Source organism: Sceloporus undulatus, chromosome 2 (assembly GCF_019175285.1).
Source record: "Sceloporus undulatus isolate JIND9_A2432 ecotype Alabama chromosome 2, SceUnd_v1.1, whole genome shotgun sequence".
NCBI classification, from domain to species: Eukaryota; Metazoa; Chordata; class Lepidosauria; order Squamata; family Phrynosomatidae; genus Sceloporus; species Sceloporus undulatus.
The window spans coordinates 2,930,668-2,951,933 of NC_056523.1; the positions used below are offsets into that span (position 1 = coordinate 2,930,668).

The 21,266-nt window shown below is 43.3% G+C and overlaps 1 protein-coding gene across 3 annotated transcripts; it reads left to right on the forward strand.

The window, feature by feature from the left end:
* The first annotated feature begins 1,618 nt into the window (after positions 1–1,618).
* LOC121922978 (zinc finger protein 160-like) lies at positions 1,619–15,487 on the forward strand. 3 transcript variants are annotated; one of them, XM_042453006.1, is made up of 3 exons: positions 1,619–1,705; positions 4,681–4,798; positions 13,179–15,487. In XM_042453006.1, the coding sequence occupies exons 2-3, from the start codon at positions 4,768–4,770 to the stop codon at positions 14,987–14,989; spliced, it is 1,842 nt and encodes a 613-aa protein (XP_042308940.1). In that variant the 5' UTR covers positions 1,619–1,705; positions 4,681–4,767; the 3' UTR covers positions 14,990–15,487. The 3 variants fall into 3 exon arrangements, with proteins under 3 accessions (XP_042308940.1, XP_042308941.1, XP_042308942.1); XM_042453007.1 differs by having other exon boundaries at positions 1,653–1,722; XM_042453008.1 differs by lacking the exons at positions 1,619–1,705; positions 4,681–4,798 and adding an exon at positions 11,110–11,649.
* Positions 15,488–21,266: the final 5,779 nt, after the last annotated feature.

The window sequence follows — 21,266 nt, forward strand, 5'->3', positions numbered from 1 at the left end:
TTACTGTGGCACCAGAATTCTCCGACAGAGAATAGAGGGCGTGCTTATCAAATTTTCAGATGACACCAAGTTAGGAGAAGTAGCTAATACCATAGAGAACAGGATCAAAATTCAAAATGACCTTAACAGAAAGGTAGTTAGGAGTCCTAGTAGACCACAAGTGGAACATGAGTCCACAGCGTGATGTGGCAGCTAAAAAGGCCAATGCTATTCTAGGATATATCAATAGAAGTATAGTGTCTAGATCAAGGGAAGCAATAGTGCCACTCTATTCTGCTTTGGTCAGGCCTCACTTGGAATACTGTGTCCAGTTCTGGGCACCACAATTCAAAAAGGATGTTGACAAGTGTGTCCAGAGGAGGGCCACCAAAATGGTGAAGAGACTTGAAGCCATGCCCTGTGAGGAGTCTTAGGAAGCTGGGGCTGTTTAGCCTGGAAAAGAGATAGTTAAGTGGTGATATGATGGCCCTGTTTAAGTATTTGGAAGGGTGTCACATTGAAGATGGAGCAAGCTTGTTTTCTGCTGCTCCAGAGACTAGGAGACTAGGACAATGGATGCAAACTCCAGGAAAAGAGATTCCTCCTCAACATTAGGAAGAACTTCCTGACAGTAAGGGCTGTTTGACAGTGGAACTCCCTCCCTCAATGGAGAGTGGTGGAGTCTCCTTCCTTGGAGGTCTTTAAGCAGAGGCTGGATGGCCATCTGTCGAGGATGCTTTGAATGGGAGTTCCTGCATGGCAGAAGGGGGTTGGACTGGATGGCCCTTTTTGGGGTCTCTTCCAACTCTATGATTCTAACAAGGTGCAAGGGGACACCCACAGCTTGGGTGAAAATAGGATTAGCCTGGCAGGGAAGGGGGCTGCAGGGACCCTAAGTAAGCTTTTTGCTTTTTGGGGAGGGAGGGAGAGAGGAGGGGTCCTGGCTGGGGAGGGGGGGGGCTGGGGGGTCTCCTGTTGGGAGGGAGGTTTATTTGGGTGAAGGAAAGGGAGCTTTCTTTCTACGCTCCCCCCAAGAGTCCCCCTTTGAGGCGCCTCCAGCTCCAAGAAGATTGAACTAATCTGCCCCTTTTCTCTCCCCAATCCCCTTAAATACCCCAATTCCCTTTCAGTTGCTCCACTCTGGGCCCACAACAAACTCCAGTTCCCAGAATTCCATAGCCTTGAGCCAAAAAGAGTTAAAGCGGTGCCAAACCGGGTTATTTCCCCAGCGGGGATGCAGCCCCAGCCCGGCTCTCCCTTCCTGCGGGCTTTAAGGGCTCCTGAGGGCCTGGGCCCGCCTCCTTCTCCCTCCTTCAGCCCTTTATTGCCCTCTACCTGGGAGCCTCCTCTTCCTCAGAGGTTTCTTTGCAGAAGGACAGACTCAGGAGCAGCGAGCTCCCATTCCTAGAGTGGTCAGAACGACGTATGGATGTTTAAGTGCAGGGGAAAATGGCCGCCGCTCTGACCTCACTTCCGGTGGGAAGGAGGGCGCTTGAAGGAGGAAGAAGAAAGAGGTAATGGGGGGGGCGTTGAGGGACCTCATATTCCCAGGCAATGGCAGGGGAAGGAAACCTCCTCATCTCCTTCGGGGAGCATAGAGCTCGGATTCCTAGAGGGGCCAGAAGGGTTCATGGAAGAGGGGAAATGGCCGCCACTCTGACCTCATTTCCGGTGGGGAGGGGGCTCTTGCTGCTGCTGAACGTCCTTTTCGAGAAGGAAAAAGGAGGTAATGGCGGGGGCAAGGTATTGATGGACCCCTTGTTCCCCGGCAGAGAGGAGACTTGGGGGAGCAAGGGAACCCCGCTTCTCTCCTCCTCTTCCCTCCAAAGGCACTGGGGCACAGAGGGATTGGGAGGGAGCAACCGCAGCCCGGCTCAGGGAGAAGGAGAGACTCACTCAACTAAAGAGATTAGCTCCAGCCTATTTCGGTTGGCCCCCAAACCTTGCTCTTTAAGAGGTTTTGGACTTCAGCTCCCAGAAGCCTCCGCCATGTTGGCCAATAGTGTGGGACTCTGGGAGCTGAAGTCCAAAATGATGTAGATAGAGCTTCTCGTTTCAGTGATGCCTTTGATAAGGTTCCCCATGACATTCTTGCAAAGAAGCTTGTAAAATGTGAGATAGACAAGGCAACTGTTGCATGGATTCGTAATTGGTTGACTGGCCGAAGCCCAAGGGTCCTCAACAAAGGCTCTTTTTCAGCCTGAAGAGAAGTGACCACTGGGGTCCCACAGGGCTCTGTCCTGGGCCCAGTGCTATTCAACATCTTTATCAATGACATGGATGACAGAATTGGGAGCATACTTATCAAATCTGCAGATGACACCAAATTAGCAGGAATAGCTAATACTTCAGAGGACAGGATCAAGATTCAAAATGATCCTGAGTTCGACTAGAAAGCTGGGCCAAAGCTAACAAAATGAAATTCAACACGGAGAAATGTAAGGTATTGCACTTAGGGCGAAAAAATAAAATGCAAGGATATAGGATGGGAGACACCTGGCTGAATGAAACTACGTGTGAAAGGGATCTAGGAGTCCAAGTAGACCACAAGTTGAATATGGGTCAACAGCAGCTAAAAAGACCAATGTGATTTTAGCCTGTATCAATAGAAGTATAGAGGCTAGATCAAGGGAAGTAACACTGCCACCTGGAATATTGTGTCCAGTTCTGGGCACCACAATTCAAAAAGGACATTGAGAAACGTGAGCGTGTCCAAAGGAGAGTGACTAAAATGGTGAAGGGTCTGGAAACAATAAAGCCCTATGAGGAACAACTGAGAGACCTGGGGATGATTAGCCTGGAGAAGGATAAGAGGTGATATGATAGCCCTGTTTAAATATTTGGTGTCACATTGAGGATGGAGCAAACTTGTTTTCTGCTGCTCCAGAGACTAGAACACGGAACAATGGATGGAAGCTACAGGAAAAAACGTTCCACCTTAACATTAGGAGGAACTTTAGGATAGTAAGAACTGTTCTACAGTCAAACATACACCCTCAGAAATTGTGATGGAGTCTCCTTCTTTGGAAGTCTTTAAACAGAGGCTGGATGGCCATCTGTTGGGGATGCTTTGATTGAGAGTTCCTGCATGGCAGAAGGGGGTAGGACAGGATGACCTTTGTGGTTTCTTTCAACTATGATTCTATGAGAGGTAGAGGAGGAGGAAGAAGAAGAGAAAGTTTCTGCCTCCAGAGGAGATCAGGTTTGGGCATTGGAGGGGGGAGCCCCCCCTACAAGATCCTGACCCCCCTCCCTTTTTCCCTTCATAACAACCCAGTGAAGGAAATTCAGAGGGAGATGGGATGGACTGGCCCCACAGGATTGCTACAACATAAGTAAATGAACATCCAAAAAGGCATCAAAGGCGCTGTACTGACGGGCCCTACGGGGCCCTGTTGTTATGTGCGAGGGGCAGCGCTTCCAGACGTGACTTGCCCCTCGCACATGATGAGGGCGTCAAAATGTCAGCGCCCTGTACATAGGGCACCGCCATTTTGACGGGACAGATGCCTAGCGTCCGCATGTCCCGGCGTCATTGTGATGCTGCGAGTGTGCCATTGGTGCACTGCGGCCGCGTGGTTTGTCCACTGCAGCTCCCTCATGCAGCAAACTAGGCCGGCAGAGACCACCCTTTATGGGCGGTCTGTATCCCGCCAAAGTTTTTTGGTTACCTCACAGCCTTTGCCTGGGTTCCTCTTTAAGATTCCTGCAAGGGATGCAGATTAAAGGAGGAAAGAAGGAGTTACTGAGAGAGTGGGAATAAGAACTGATGCAGAATTAATGTAGATTGACATTGCTTGAATTGTGCAGGAAGGTATCATTCTTCCTTTTCCTAATAATCCCCAAAGACACATATCCAGGCCTGGGCTGCAGGCTAGAGAAGGAGAGGAGACAGGTTCAAAGGAATGTACTCCTCAGAGCAACCTCTTCAGGAGAAGCAGTGAGGTTTCTTGCCTGGAATTTGGGAAGGAGGGAGGACGGATCTGGAGGCTGTGGTGAGAGCAAAAATCAAACTGAAAAGGAAAGAGCCCAAGGAGGCAAATCCAAGATGAGAGCCACCAGGAGAGAGGAAGAGATAAGCCAAGGCTCCTTCTGGAATGATAAACTCACTGAGCAATGTAGGCAGGGATCCTGGGAAGTCCACAGGATCCTAGTCCCCCCCCCCCTTCTCCTTCACAACAGCCCAGTAGGGAGGTTAAGCCAAGGGAGTAACTGGCTAGAACTTATTTCAGAGAGGGTCCAAAAAGACATAAAATTCTATCTTGAGCCTTAGCCTGGGATCCTCTTTAGGATGCTTTCAAGGGATGCAGATTAAAGGAAGAAAGAGGGAGTTATGATGAGAAGGAGGGAATAAGAAAGAGAGGGAGAGAATTGAAGAATGCTGAAGCTTTGGTGAAGATACTTCTGTAGAGATGATCTGCAGTTGAATGTTGCTAATAACTTACCAGTATCTTTTCAACAACTCTTAATGGTCACCATTTACTGTATAGATATAAATTGTTCTTTTTCAATCTGGATGTCATCACCCCAACCTATGTCCTCTGAGCTTCTCTTAATAATTGCTGTGGTTACCCCCAAACCAGGCCAACAGGTTTTGCATCTCTGTGATATTTCTCATCTGAGCCTGTCATTTCTCAAAAATGGAGATCTAGAAGGAGGGATTGTTTGTCATGACAATACTAGTTTTTCCCCCTCTTTCAGATCCAGGTCTACTTTGAGGAGGTGTAATTTCCCCAAAAGGGAGGTGTGGTCTCCAGGATCCAGAGGAGACTCTGCAAGGAAGTCAGGATGGAGGATGATGGCAAGGAAGCTTCTCTGGGTAAGGAGCCCCTTTTCCTTTGTTGGAGAGGTGCTGAAGAAATGAATTCATGTTGTTTGCATTTCTTCTTAGACTATTGGGATGCAGGTGTAGAAATGGGTTGCCAGGGCTTGCCCCCTGGGTCACACTGTGCCAGACTTGAGCTTGTCTGAAACTGCTTTTTTAAAAAAAGAAAACTTTGGGCACACTGCAGAAATAATCCAGTTTGAGACAGGAAGTCTTTAAACAGAAGCTGGATGGACATCTGTCAGGTATGGTTTGATTCAAATTTCCTGCGTGGCAGGGGGTTGGACTGGATGGCCCTTGTGATCTCTTCCAACTCTATGATACTATGAGACTGCTTTAACTGCCCTGGTGGAGTACTAGGGAATTCTGGGAACTGTAGTTTGTTGTGACACCAGAGCGCTCTGACAGAGATGGCTAAATGTTTCACAAAACTACAGTTCCCAGAATTGCCTAGCATTGAGCCAGGGCAGTTGAAGTGGTCTCAAATGGCATCATTTCCGCAGTGTATTTTGGCCCTTTGATTTTGCCCTGCTCAAAGCTTCCAGAGAGTTCCAAGTGCAGTTCTTCAATCTCCTCCTTCTTCTGAAGCCCTTTTGCCTACAGTAGCAGAAGATATTTGAATAACATGCCTTCTGGGTAATCTTGGGATGTAATACTTAACCTGATGTCCCATCTCTGAACATGGAAAAAAGCTGTTGTGGAGAGAAACTTTGAATATTGAACTCCCTGATGTTCTAGGTTTTAAAGTGAAACAATATTTTATTTTTTTATTTCTGTGGAGAAAAATCCATAATGTGCACACCTCACTTGCAGCCTCAGAGAATACAGTTATGTGAATGAAGTGTGTCTTTTTTCCTCCGGTCTGTAAAAATCAGAACAGGTTTCCCTGTTTCCTTAACCATTAGACTATCTCAGGCCTGGTCTGTTTTCTACTGGTTTATGTGTCTAGATGGTCCTCTTCTTCCTATGGAGGTTCTTGACAGGTTGCTAGGATTCTCCAGAGTGGCCTGGATACCCAGCCTCCATGCCTCCTACTATGCTCCTAAGCCCCAAAATACTGGGGTCTATGGAGCCCAGGACCAGTTATTCACATGTGGGTTTTCTGAATACATTCATGGTGAGCTTTTGAGAATGGATCTTATATGTCAAAATTGTCAGGGATTTGAAGGGTTAAAACACAGCACACAGGGAAATGCTTGATGTGTGTGTGTTTGGCCATGAGCATTCAGCAGAGTGGCAAGGTTGATCAGCCACAGCTGAAGCTCATTGGCTCAAGGACCACTTCAATGCCCAAGTGCAGTAGCCATGGATGATGAAACCATGTGTCTGGATTGCACAGGAGACACATGCATGTTTACAACCTGAACTCACTGGGTTTGGGAGACCACATGGTCTGGAGACTACATAAGCCCAGAGGTTGCAGGGATAGCTTGTGGGTTTGAAGTAGGAGTTGGATTGGTATGTTTTGGAGTTTTGAGATCTGGTTTTGTATGATAGCACTGTGAATAAAGAGCACTTTGGGGACTTTGTTTCTCTGGTTGTTTATCCGAAGAAGCTACAGCTCGGTTTGCTGTGTGTCCCCAAGGTTCCTGCTGCTGCAGTTCCTGGAAGACATCCAGTTGCTGTCATCCCAATTTGACTTTCGAGCCACACTTTGGCTTTGGAAATTTGCCAGCTCTGCTCCAAAGGTCTGATTTAACCCCAGGACTCGTTTGAGTTGCTGACAGTGGTTGTTGGACCCCAGCAGTTGCGCTGACAAAAAATATCTTATAGTAAGGAGCAATGGCCTGCTACTTTTCCCTCAACAATATCCCAAACAGATCATATTTCCCAGCTGAATATTAAGGTTCTGAGGAAGGAGAGACTTCATCAGGTCACTTCCAACATTGATGGGAGCAATAAAATTTCCATGAAAGCAGTTTCATAATGCAAATGCCAGACTGAGGGTGAATGTAGGTTCCTATTTGGCTAATTGCAGGCTTCAACCTGGTTTTCAAGGCACATAAAAAAGTCAAGAAAGTCAAAATACTTCCTCAGCAGTCTGGAGAACATGCCGCCGGATGAGCCAATCTGATGTAATTTTCCTGCAGGGTGGGGAGGCAATCCTTATCTTGAGTATAGCTTCTACATGCAACTCTGAGGTAGGGCTTCTTAAAACCTGTCACTCACCTTAACCTCCATAAGTGGGGAGCAAGTCCCTCACCCCAGGGATGGAAGGACAAAGCTTTGACAAATATAAATAAACTATAAGCCACTCAAAACACAACACCACCAACCGGGAGAGAAAATCCCCTGCCTACAACTGTGGAAAAGTAGCCTTCACGAGGACCAGTATGCATTTTGCTGCAGTGTGGGGAGACAGTCCTTATGATGGGACCAACACAAGCAGTCATTATACCATTGGGTGGGCAATAGCTCACTGTAAAGACACAACCTGTTGCAGGACACTTATCCCAAAAGACAAAGCTGCAGAAGCTTGCAAAAGAAGGGGCCAAGAATGTGGCAAAAGTGCCCTGGGGTGTACTGGAAAGGGGCACGTGGGAGAAAAATAATTCAAAAACTAATTTTCAAAACAAATTGGGGGAAAAGTAAACATTTTGAACCTCCCTCCAAAATTATTATAGTACTGTATATACTCATAGTATCATAGAATCGTAGAGTTGAAAGAGACCACAAGGGCCATCCATTCCAACCCCCTGCCACACAGGAAATTAAACCAGTAGTCTCGTTCAGCCAGGTGTCGCCCATCCTATATCTGTGCATTTCATTTAGTCTGTGTGTGATATTTTAATTTAAAGATGTACTCTTAAATTTTGTTACCTGTTTAGGTCACTATGGATATTATATTAAGTGATATATGGGAATTAAGGTTTATGAGTAAGATTAGCACAAAAAACATTACTAAGGAATCTGTGGAATGTTACAGACAGGCCAAAATAAAGCTGCTTCGAGTCACTTTGGAGGTATGGTATTTCAATGATGCATGCGTCCTAAGAGTCCAAAAGCTTCACCAAAGCCACGCTCCAGTCCTAAGGACTTGAGTGCAGCTTTGGTGTGACTTTTGGACTCTTAGGACTCATGCATCATTGAAATACCATACCTCCAAAGTGACTCGAAGCAGCTTTATTTTGGCCTGTCTGTAAAAGGCCTGTATGATGTGGGATAGGAAGAAGTAAGTTGATGGAGGGGGTGACAGCATGAGTTTCTACACCGGGTGACACCAGGGAAGAGATCCAGGACATCAATACTGGCAGCCAGATGGAGAGCATCTGGATAAAAATTAAAGGGGAAGGAAACAAGGATGTTATGGTGGGAGTCTACTACACTTTCTTTGATAAAATTACCAGCTTGGTAGATGAAGGGAATGCTGCGCATATAGTATATCTTGATTTCAGTAAGGCCTCTGACAAGGTTCCCCATGACATTTTGCAAACAAGCTTGTAAAATGTGGGCTAGAGAAGGCAACTGTTACATGGATTTGTAACTGGTTGACCAGCTGAACCCAAAGGGTGCTCAACAATGGCTCCTTTTCATCCTGGAGAGAAGTGGCCAGTGGGGTCCCACAGGGCTCTGTCCTGGGCCCAGTAATATTCAACATCTTTATCAATGACGGATAACAGAATTGGGGGCATACTTATCCAATTTGTAGATGACACCAAATTAGGAGGAATAGCTAATACTCCAGAGGACAGGATCAAAATTCAAAATGACCTGAATAGACTAGAAAGCTGGGCCAAAGCTAACAAAATGAAATTCTACATGGGGGACACCTGTCTGAATGAAACTATGTGTGAAAGAGATCTTGGAGTCCAAGTAGACCACAAGTTGAACATGAGTCAACAGTGTGATGTGGTAGCTGAAAAGGCCAATGCAATTTTAGGCTGCATCAAAAGAGCTATAGTGTCTAGATCAAGTGAAGTAATAGTGCCATTCTATTCTGGTTTGGTCAGGCCCCACCTAGAATACTGTGTCCAGTTCTGGGCACTACAATTCAAAAAGGACATTGAGAAACTGGAGCGTGTCCAAAGGAGGGCAACCAAAAGCAAGACAAGGAAGTTCTCCACCCCATCCCTGTTTCATCTTCATAGCAACCCAGTGAAGGAGGTTAAACTGAGGGAGCCAGTGGCCCAGCAGCATTGCCACAACATATGTCAGGTGAAGTATGGGCATAGAAATCTTCATTTAGTTACGCTGTAGTCTCTGCCTCGAATTCTCTTTATGATGTCTGCAAGGGTTGCAAATTAAAGAAAGAAAGGGGGAGATTCAGGGAAGAATAAGACAGAAAGAATCACAGAATTATAGTCATAGAGTTGGAAGAGACCTCATGGAATATCCAGTCTAACCTCATTCTGCCATGCAGGATTACACAACCAAAGCACTCCCAACAAATTATCATCCAGCCTATTTAAAGAACACTAAGGAGAAAGACTCCACCACTCTCTGAGGAAGTCTGTTCCACTGTCAAACAGCTCTTTCTGTCAGGAAGTTCCTTCTAATGTTAACAATCTCCTTTACTGTAGTTTGCATTCATTGCTCCCTGTCCTAGTCTCTGGAACAGCAGAAAACAAACTTGCTCTACTTTCAGTATGACATCTCTTCAAATAATTAAACATGGCTAAACATAGGGATGTAGTTATACCAAAGGAGGAAGAAATGAGAGAGAGAGAGAGAGATGCCAAAGAAGGAGAATGCTGTAGCTAGAAGAAACTTGAAAAAGAATTAGAAAATATTTGAGTATTAAAATGAAAATTCAAGCAACCAAATCAAGATTCAAGCAACCAAAAAGGCAACTGTTTAGCCAGTATAGGAATCAAACAAACTATTTTCACTTCTCAAGCAGAAATCAAGAAGAAACAGACTACATAACTGGAAGTAGAGGATGAAGAAGCTCCATTCTCTCTTCAAACAAGTCCAGGAGCAGAATGTGACACACACTATGAACTACACATACCCAATATGAAAGTAAAGTTAAAGACCAACACTAAACCAACTAATATACCAGTCTACAACCTGAACAACGTCCTGCTTGAATTTAAAGATAATTTAAAAATAGTAACATCCAAAATCCATGAAACACTGATACCTTTATTGGGACATCCAAAACACACAATATACTTGTTGCAGACATGTATACATGTATATTGTGCATTTTGGTTGTCCTGATAAAGGTATCACCTCTCTGTGGATTTTGGATGTTATTGCACTTTGCTCTATGTTCAATGCAGCTACATCTGGATGTGTTGATTTTTTAAAACCAGATTTGCACTATGGCCTGAAACACAGAGGACCAAAAGAGTGGTGCGCGACCGTTCTGGCACCGATCACGCTGGAGCCACAGCAGCTGCATGTACCTGGACCCAATCCACGTCGTCGCTGCACTCCTGAACCAGGCTGCCTTTGCCCGGTCCTTTCAGAATGACATGGCGTTGGTGCATGTTCGGCTGAAATCCACATCTTTTGGCCCATGTGTTTCAGGCCTATTAACCCTAATTGACCAGACAGCTTTGTGGATTTCTCCTTGGACTTCTACTTGGATGTTATTGTACTTTGCTATATGGCCAACACGGTGACTGATGGAGACTGTTGTTTTGTTTTAATGCAAATTTGCACTATTAAGCCTAACTGACCAGGAGCCCTAAGAACACTGATCTGAAGCCAGGGACATTGTCAGGGAGGAATGTAAAAAGACACAATCTGCATCCAAAATGGAAGAGAAGCCTTAATGGATGACAAATGAAACTTGTCAAGCTGTTCAGTACAGATGAGAAGCAATAGTAAAAAGGGACAGAAATAGGATCAAGAACCTAAATGCATTTGCTCAACAAAGAAAGAGATCAGATTTGTCTGGCATGACTTGTTTCTCTGAAACCCGTGTTGACTTTTTGTGATTATGGCATTGCCTTCTAGATGTTCACAGACTCTCTGTTTAATTATCTGCTCCAGAATCTTTCCTGGTATCGATGTCAGACTAACTGGACGATAATTGTTGGGATCCTCTTTCTTCCCCTTTTTGAAGATGGGGACAACGTTTGCCCTCCTCCAGTCTGCTGGGATTTCTCCTGTTCTCCAGGAGTTCTCAAAGGTTATTGCCAATGGCCAGTTCTTTTGCCAGTTCTTTTAATACTCTTGGATATAGTTTATCTGGTCCTGGAGACTTATATTCATTTAGATTAACAAGGGATTTCTGTACTCTTTGCTTATTCTGTGCTGAAATACCCCTGTTCTGTCCTCTGCTCCATTATGCTCAGGTTGAGCACTCTTTTCCTTTTCTGAGAACACAAAGGCAAAGAAGGTGTTGAGTAATTCTGCCTTTTCTCTGGTCCCTAGTAGCATTTTGCCATCTTCTCTGTGCAATTGCTTTGTGCTTCAAGGGCTTGTGAAGGGGTGTTTGCTGAGAGGGAGTGAGTCACAGAATTGCCTCAGGAAGGAATTAGTAGCCAGGACCTCTCTATATAGCGATAGACCCACTCTCTGGAGCTCAGTGACAGAGGTTGAGGAACAACCAGGCTAACAAGGGTCTTTTTCCTGGGTGCTTAGTAGGCAGTTTTTGAGGGGGAAGGTCATAGTCCTTTTTAAGTGCCTCATTAAGATTTTTGAGAGGATGGAACGTGGAAGAGTTGCTGCAATACTTGTGGCGTGTTTGTCTTCTTGCCTATGGATGTGGGCAACTTCATCAAGTGCAAGTTGGTAATCCTGTTGGAAGAGAAACTCTAGCAGCTGGAGACCACGGTATCTATACTTCAGCATCTTAGGAAGCAAGACGTTTTCCTGGACAGAACAGAACAGACTGTCCTGATTGAGGAAACCCAAGGAGGAGGACACCATAAGTTGGAATTGACTTGAAGGTACATAACTAGAAAATGGTTTGTTCTTCTCCTCTTCCTCCTCCTCTCTCTCTCTCTCTCTGTAATACACTCGATGTGGTCTTTAGTACAGATCTGGAACATCCATGGGCGGAAGTAATCCAGACTTCTCCCCTGTTGAGGGGATGCCTCTCCCTACACAACCTGCCCCCACTCTCATGACATTTGGGAAGAATTTATTAGATTATCCCAAAACCAGACTAATATCAACTTCCCATAGAGCATTTACTGCCATGGCTCCCAAATTGTGGAATAGCTTACCGGAAGAGATCTGTCTTATTACCACCTTAGATGCCTTCAAGAAGGCACTTAAGATGGATCTCTTCCGGTGAGCCTACCCCCCCCCCCCCGATCTGCTATAAGCAACTATAAGAAACTTCATTTTGAGCATGTTCATTAGAATTTAGACGTTGATATGGATATTTTATAGGGCTGATATAATGTTGTGCTTTTATGGACTTTATTTTATGCAAATTGTAATCTTTTAACGGAACTGTAATTTTAAATCTATTAATGTAATCCCACCTCGATCCGCAGGGGGAGGCCGGAAATATAAATAAAAATTATTATTATTATTATTATTATTATTATTATTATTATTATTTCCTCATCTTTCATGTGGTCCTTCCTCAGAACTGGATACAGTATTCTAGGTGAGGCCTGACCAAAGCAGAATAGAGTGGCACTATTACTTCTCTTGATCTAGAGACTATACTTTTATTGATGCAGCCTAAAATCACATTGGCCTTTTTAACTGCTGCATTGCACTGTTGACTCGTGTTCAACTTGTAGTTTACTTAGGGCTCACCTGACATACTGTGTCCAGTTCTGGGTACCACAATTCAAAAAGATGTTGAGAAGCTGGAACATGTCCAGAGGATGGCAACCAAAATGGTGAAGCATTTGGAAACCATACCCTATGAGGAGAGACTTAGGGAGCTGGATATGTTTAGCTTGGAGAAAAGGGGAGGTTAAGAGGTGATATGATAGCCCTGTTTGAATATTTGAAAGGATGTCATATTGAGGAGAGAGGAAGCTTGTTTTCTGCTGCTTCAGAGAATAGGACCTGGAACAATGTATGTAAGATACCGGCAAATGTTCCAGCTGAACGGTAGGAGGAACTTCTTGACAGTGAGAGCTGTTCAACAGTGGAACACCGTTTGTCGGAGTGTGGTGGGTCTTCTTTGGAGGTTTTTAAATAGAGGCTGGATGGCCATCTTTTGGGGATGCTTTGGTTGTGAGTTCCTACATGGCAGGGGGCTGAACTGGATGGTCCTTGTGGTCTCTTCCAACTTTATGATTATATGATTAAGGTAAAGAAATCCCAAATGGACAGAAATCTGTGGTTGATGCAGTCAATGGAGGAAGTTGACCATAATGGAACAGATGTTTTTGGTTGAGGCGAAAGGGAAAACTATTCAATAAAAGCAGTGATGGACTTGATCCCTAATGGATCCTAGGGTTCCCCCCCACACACATTTAATGGGATCTTCTTCTTCTTTCTTAAACAGGTAATATTCAGGAGATAGAGAATTTTATTGAGCCATCTATGGTATCATCAGAAACATCCAAGAACATTGTGGTGAAAGATGAGTTTGTAAATCAAAGGGAACTGAAAAGGCAAAAGGGAAACCAACCAATGAATAGGAAGAACAACTCCTCTACTTCTCAGAGGGATAATTGTGATCTGACCACCCCAAAAAACTACAAAGGGAAAAGGAGGGTAAACTGTTTTGTCTGTGGAAAAATATTCCAATATAATTTTCTCTTAAAAGTACACAGCAGAATACACACAAAGGAGAAACCATATAAATGCATGCAATGTGGAAAGAGATTCACTCAGAGTGGACATTTCAATGCACATCAGAGAACACACACTGGGGAGAAACCATACAAATGCATGGAATGTGGAAAGAGCTTCGCTCAGAATTCAACTCTACAGTCACATCGAAAAACCCACACGGGAGAAAAACCATACAAATGCATGGAATGTGGAAGGAACTTCTCTCGTTTTGACAATTTATATTCACATCAAAGAACTCACACAGGAGAGAAACCATATAAATGCATAGAATGTGGAAAGAGCTTCAGTCAACGTGGAAATCTACATTCACATCGAAAAACCCACACAGGGGAGAAACCTTATAAATGCATGGAATGTGGAAAGAGCTTCAGTCAACGTGGAACTCTACATTTACACCAAAGAATTCACACAGGAGAGAAACCACATAAATGCATAGAATGTGGAAAGACCTTTTCTTTTAGTCACAGTTTGTATTCACATCAAAGAACCCACACGGGGGAAAAACCATATAAATGCATGGAATGTGGAAAGAGCTTCTCTTATCATCAAAATTTAAGATCACATCAAAAAACCCACACAGGGGAGAAACCATATAAATGCTTGGAATGTGGAAAGAGTTTCTCTACTAATAATAATTTACGTTCACATCAAAGAACTCACACAGGGGAGAAACCATATAGATGCATGGAATGTGGAAAGAGCTTCAGGGACAGTGGTTCATGTAGTAAGCATCAAAGAATCCACACAGGGGAGAAACCATATAAATGCATGGAATGTGGAAAGAGCTTCAGTGAGAATGCATATCTTCAAGCGCACCAAAGGACTCATGCAGGGGAGAAACCATACAAATGCACAGACTGTGGAAAGACCTTCTCCTATCGTCAATATTTACGTTCACATCAAAGAACCCACACTGGGGAGAGGCCATATCAATGCATAGAATGTGGAAAGAGCTTCACTCAGAGTGGACATCTACGTACACATCAAAGACTCCACACAGGGGAGAAGCCATATCAGTGCGAGGAATGTGGAAAGAGCTTCAGTCAACGTGGAAATCTACATTTACATCAAAGAACCCACACTGGGGAGAAACCGTATAAATGCACAGAATGTGGAAAAACCTTCTCTCATAGTACTTCTTTACATTCACATCAAAGAAGCCACACAGGCCAAAAAGCATATAAATGCATAGAATGTGGGAAGACTTTTTCTTATAGTCAAAATTTACATACACATCAAAGAATCCACACAGGGGAGAAATCTTATAAATGCATGGAATGTGGAAAGAGCTTCGCTCAGAGTTCAACTCTACTTTCACACCAAAAACTTCATACAGGGGAGAAACCACATAAATGCATAGAATGTGGAAAGACCTTCTCTCATCGCCAAAATTTACATTCACATCAAAGAACCCACACTGGGGAGAAGCCGTATCAGTGCATGAAATGTGGAAAAAAGTTCCGACAGATCGGGCATCTACGTTCACATGAAAGATTCCACATGGAAAAAAACATGTAATGTGGAAATCACTTCAGTTGGAGTGGATAGCTTCATGTACATCAAACAACCCACTTAGGAAAAGTCACATAAATCCATATAATATTTAAAGACCTCTCATAGACAAATGTTACATTCACACCAAAGAACCCATTATGCATTGACTGTGGAAAGTTTCAATTTTTAAAGCGGATTAAAAACTCTAAACAAACCTTAACATCTGAATTACACGGTATTTAAACCCTTGTCAATCTGAAAAAGCCTCATGATGATTCTATGTTTTTATCTACCATGGAAAGGAGATCAGGGAGATGGGGCCAATCTGGCCTCTCTAGTGAAGGCCTTCCAGAGCCTGGGAGCAGCCACTGAGAAGGCCCACTCTCTTGTTCCCACCAAACGTACCAGAAAGGGTGGAGGAACAGAGAGAAGGGCCTTTCTGGACAGTCTCAACATTCTAGTGGCCTGTTACAGACTGCCAAAATAAAGCTGCTTCGGGTCTCTTTGGAGGTATGCTATTTACATGATGCATGCATCCTAAGAATCCGGAAGCTGCACCAAAAGCTACACTCCGGTGCTTAGGAATGGACTGTGGCTTTGGTACAACCTCCAGACTTTTAGGACCCATGCATCATTTAAATAGCATACCTCCAAAGAGACCCGAAGTAGCTTTATTTTGGCAGTCTGTAACAGGCCATAGTCTTTCAAATAGACTGTACTAACCTGTATAGGGCTTTATAGCTCAAGATCAGCACTTTATATTGTACCTGGAAACACACCAGCAGCCAATGGAGCTATTGCCACAAGGAAGTTGTATGTTCATTGTATCCAGCTCCAGTTAACAACTTGGCTTCAGCTTTTTGGGCACACTGAGGTTTCTGATCACTTTTCAAAGACAGCCCCACATAGAGTGCATTACAGTAATCCATATGGGATTTAATCAAGGCATGTACCACCGTGGCCAGATCTGACTTCTGCACCAGGAAGGTGCACAGTTGGCGCACTAGCTTTAACTGCAAAAACATTCATGGCCATTGCTGAAACCTGGGCCTCCAGGCTCAGCACTGAATCCAGAAGTACTCCCAGACTATGAGCCTGAGTTTTCAGGGGGCGTGTAACCCATCCAACACTCACTGTTTCTAGAGGTGGTGCTCGGAAATAGTTGTTATGTAAGTTGCTTGTCCTTGAGAGAGAACTCAGCCTTTCAATGCTGAGTTTGAGGTGGAAAGAGTTCAAAAAATGTCTTGTATACAGACCCATAAAATGTATGCTTTTATAGCAAGTTATTCTGCTTATGTTGCCTGATATCAACTCGAGCCCCTCCTCCTAATAGACATGACTGAAATTTTGTTGGTGTTTTCCCCCCCCCCCCCCGGTTTGTATGGACTATGTTATGTCAACATTAGCATGTGCTAGTGTTTAGGCCTTGAATCCTGGGTCTGTCATTTGGAATTGGCCACCCATGTACACTATACACACCTTGGTGACATCTGCAGTTTGAGTGAGCCCCCCCACATCATCATCTCGGTTATTTGTCAAGATGTTGAAGAAGACCAGCCTCAGGACAGCTCTGTACCCCCCCCCCCCGGTCTCCTGTCTCCATGGTAATAGAAACTATTGGTGAATCTTCTTTGTCTTTCATCCATATGCCAGTTACAAATCCACAAATCCTATACTAGCAGTCTGCAAAAATATCAAGAGGGGCCTTGACCAAAGCTCTACTGATGCAAGACACACGATATCCCCTCAACTACAAAATATGTAAGTCATCAAAGAGAATAGGGTTAATCTGGTATGACTTGCTTTTGAGAAATCCATGCTATCTCAATACACCCAGCAATGATTTTTATTAGTTTCAGCATGAACAGAAGCCCCTCTGCCTCATGGAACAGGATTGTCAATCAGCTGTGAATTGGAAATGAAAAACAACCATTTGAATTAAAGAAAATGCAAAAGAAGGTGACATTATTCTACAAAACCATACAACTATCTAGCAGAACAAATGTATGATTGAGCTGACATAAGTAATAAATGGGTGTTGTCCTAAAAAGTATCATGGCATCCATTATTCCTGACACTTTTTACTTGTATTTAATTTGTTTTTCCATTTGACAGTAAAAACAACAATGCACTCCTCCAGTTTGTATCCATTACTATTTGAACTGACCGACACATGAAAGAAATCAGCCGTTTATGAGACAAATTAAAAGTTATTGCTGTGAAACAGTGAAAGCAAACGCTATGAGTCAGTTTACTATTGGACATAATTGTCACAAGTGGAGTTCAGTTACTCTGCCCCTGCCCTGCCTCCAGCATCTGTTACTTCAGTTGTTAGGCATAATGTAGGCATTCGGATGTTGTGTACCATGTACTTAGCATTTTAAGACTGCTCTCTGATGTTTGCAGAGATGAGAGTAGTTGGCCCAACTGGCCATTCCACTGACCATTTTTCATTAGACATTTAGAGGTTAATGTCATTTCCCCAAGGACCTTAGGCCCTACACTTTTAAGAGAATGATGAGTTAAGAGAACTTTCTGTATACTCTGTATGTGAAACCTTTAGGTGCCTCTGCAACACATAGACATCAGAGTTCATGTTGGCTGCTCTTTTTCTTGAGATGGGTATGACAATCACAATTTGGGTTGAGTCTCCAGTATCCAAAATGCCTGGGACCAGAGGTGTTTTGGATTTTGGAATACCTGTAGTTGCACTTATGTACATAAGGAGATACCTTGGAGAGGAGATCCAAGCCTAAACACAGAGTTCATGTGTGTTTCATATCTACCTCATACTCACAGCCTGAAGGGGATTTTATACAATATTTTTAATAACTTTGTCCATGAAACAAATTTAGTTTACAATAAACCCTCAGGAAGAAAGGGGTCTCTATCTCAGTCAGCCATGAGGGGAAAAGGGTGCTTGGCATTCCATGTAAGAGGCAAGCAACCTGTATTTGAAAAATATGGAACCAGAGTCAGTTGTCCTTCTCTAGAGCATGGTTTCCCAACCTAAGGCCACCCTCAGAGCCCCAAAGAAAAGGCTCCTAGCCTTTGCTGAAGGCTGCTTAGCAACCGCCCTCCACAATGGACCTGGAGGGCTCAGGGGGGGCTGACTGCAGTGGAGGTGGATGAGAACATAGAGCCAGCAAAAAGGAAGAGGGACTGCACAATGTAGCAGCCATTGAAGCTTCATATTTGGTGCCACTCAGAATTGACAGAGCTATGAAACCTGACACAGTTGCTGAGGATTTACTGTTGCCAGCAGCCAAAGACATTGTTTGAGTTATGATCGGAGACGAATTTGTTAAGAAATTGAGTGTAATTTCCTTATCTAACAACACTGTCCGCAGAAGAATAGATGACATGTCGGCTGATATTCTTGATCAGGTAATCCAGAAAATTAAATCTGCTCCGCTTCCAATATTTAGTATCTAGGTTGATGAATCTACAGACGTTGCAAACTGTTCACAGTTATTGGTTTGCGTGAGATACATTAATGATGGTGGCTTTAAAGATGGGTTTCTTTTGTGCAAACCTCTTGAAACGACAACTACTGCGTGTGATGTATTTGACACAATTGGTCCATTTCTGAACGCACATAAGAAGATCTCTTGGGGAAATGTTTGTGGTGTTTGCACAGAGGGTGCTCCAGCTATGCTAGGATGTCGATCTGGATTTCAACGTTTGGTACTGGATGAGTCGCCAAAAGTCATCGGAACTCACTGTATGATTCATTGGCAAATGTTAGCCACAAAGACACTGCCACAAGAGTTTCAAGAAGTGATGAAAAGTGTCATACGTTCTGTCCATTTTGTAAAGGTGAGCGCTTTAAACAGTCGACTGTTTTCACAACTGTGCAACGAGTTGGATGCGCCATACAATGCTCTGCTCTTTCACACTGAAGTGAGATGGTTGTCGAGAGGAAAAGTATTAAAATGCATTTATGAGCTTCGTGATGAGCTCAAAACTTTTTTTAATCAGAAAGCAAGGCCACAATTTGAAGCCCTTTTCAGCAGTAAAAGTGAACTACAGAAAATAGCTTACTTGGTTGACATCTTTGCCATCTTGAATGAGTTAAATTTATCACTTCAAGGACCAAATGCAACATGCCTTGATTTGTCTGAAAAGATCCGATCCTTCCAAACGAAACTTCAGCTTTGGCAAAAAAAATTGGATGAAAATAAAATGTACATGTTGCCTACTTTATCTGCTTTCTTTGAGGAACATGACATTGAGCCAGACAAAAGGATTACAATGATTAATTCTGTGAAAGAACACTTGCACATGCTTGCAGATGAAAGTTCATCATACTTTCCAAATCTACCTGACACCCCATTTGCACTTGCCAGAAACCCATTCACCGTCAAAGTTGAAGATGTTCCTGAAACAGCACAAGAGGAGTTTATTGAACTTATTAACAGTGATGCAGCAAGAACTGATTTCTCTACAATGCCAGTTACAAAATTCTGGATCAAGTGTTTGCAGCCATATCCTGTTCTGTCTGAGACTGTGTTGCGCCTTCTTCTTCCATTTCCAACAACTTATCTTTGTGAAACAGGGTTTTCCAGCTTGTTGGTTATCAAGTCCAAATACATAAGTAGACTTGTTGTGGAAGATGATCTTCGTTGTGCTCTTGCAAAGACTGCCCCGAGAATTTCTGATCTGGTGAGCAAGAAGCAATCTCAACCTTCGCACTGACATTGCCTTTTTACGCATACTGCCACAAAATGTAGCAATGCAGTTTACTGTTGTTATATTAAGACTGTTACCCATGTTACACCCTGCTTCAAGACAAAATTTCATTTATTTGTAATTAGAAATAAATATTTCACAATATATAATTACGTATTGTTTTTATGATTAATCACTATGCTTTAATTATGTTCAATTTGTAACAGTGAAAATACATCTGCATATCAGATATTTACAGTACGATTCATAACAGTAGCATAATTACAGTTATGAAGTAACAACAAAAATAATTGTATGGTTGGGAGTCACCACAACATGAGGAACTGTCTTAAAGGGTCACGGCATTAGGAAGGTTGGGAACCACTGTTCTAATCTATTAGACCCTGCCACCCTTTCTGTCCAAGTTTCAAGTTTAGTGCCTAAAAAGTGTCAGAGACTCTATTCCTGTGGTGGTCCAGGCAGTCGACAAATGGGTGGGACCAACATTACTCACATTTTACCTTAAAGCTCTCACTAACAGTCACAAGAGTTTAGGAGAACCCTTTCAACCATTTACACCATGATATTAGGGTACCATGAGGATGGGGCCAGGTCCGCGCTGCCAACCATTAACCAGACTTGACCTGACCCTGCTCAGCTTGAATCCCCATTTCTGCCACATAAGATCTTATGTCTTATTCTGGACCAGCCTTACTTTGATTGGCCCTGGGATCTATGTCTCTGCAGTAGCTACTCATGCTAGTTGTATTTATAAGTCCTCTTTTCACACACCAGTAAAAACATTTTAAAAGCATTTGAGTGTTCACCATCATCAAAGAGACTGATATGGAAATATTTGGTATCTATATCAAGCGGATGTAGCTGCTGCCCTGGTGCAGTAGTTTCGGTGTTATGCTGTGACTTGGACATTGAAACCCACTGTCAAGTTACACTCTCAGAAGATGGCAATGACAATCCCTCTCTGAAAAAACTTGCCAAGAAAACTTTGTGATACGTTGACCTTAAGGTTGCCATATGACTTGAAGGCACACAACAACACACAACATATCAAGCAGAGTGCAACATAGCCAGCGCAATACAAGCTTGTGGTAGGAAACAGGAGAAATACTCTGGATGCTCTTGTAAGGTTTTAAAAAGGTAAAATTTACATGTATTGTTTCAGGAATTCCATCTGGGACAGAAAAGGAGATACACAAAAGATTACCTATCTTTTAATAGAAGTTGATAGAAGAATAAAATGCTGGCTCTCATGCATGGATGTAAGTCAGGGGTGCCCAACTTAAAAGGAGGTAGGGGCCGAAATTAAGGTCTGCTAGGTTGTTCGGGCCACCAATAGGTTTAAGACAGGGAAATCTAGGACATTTAGGTGACATGTAGTGTAACAGAAATTTCAGGAAACGGAGATCTAGGACTGACAGAGCAAAAGAATTGGCAAGAGGACCTAATAATTGAAAATCCATAAGTTTATTTCCAGTTGTCGACAAAGGAAAACATTGAACTCAGTGGAATTCAAGTTCCAAAAAGCTGAGCACCCCGAACAAGACAAAATGGCTCTTTTTATATTATTCAAGACAAAGAAGCGTCTTCAATACACCTGATTGGCTAATTA

Excerpts from the sequence above, each read along its gene's own strand:
- LOC121922978 (XM_042453006.1), top strand. The coding sequence starts at position 4,768 with ATGGAGGATGATGGCAAGGAAGCTTCTCTGG. Across the intron at positions 4,799-13,178 it reads TGGCAAGGAAGCTTCTCTGG|GTAATATTCAGGAGATAGAG; the intron begins GTAAGGAGCCCC and ends TTTCTTAAACAG.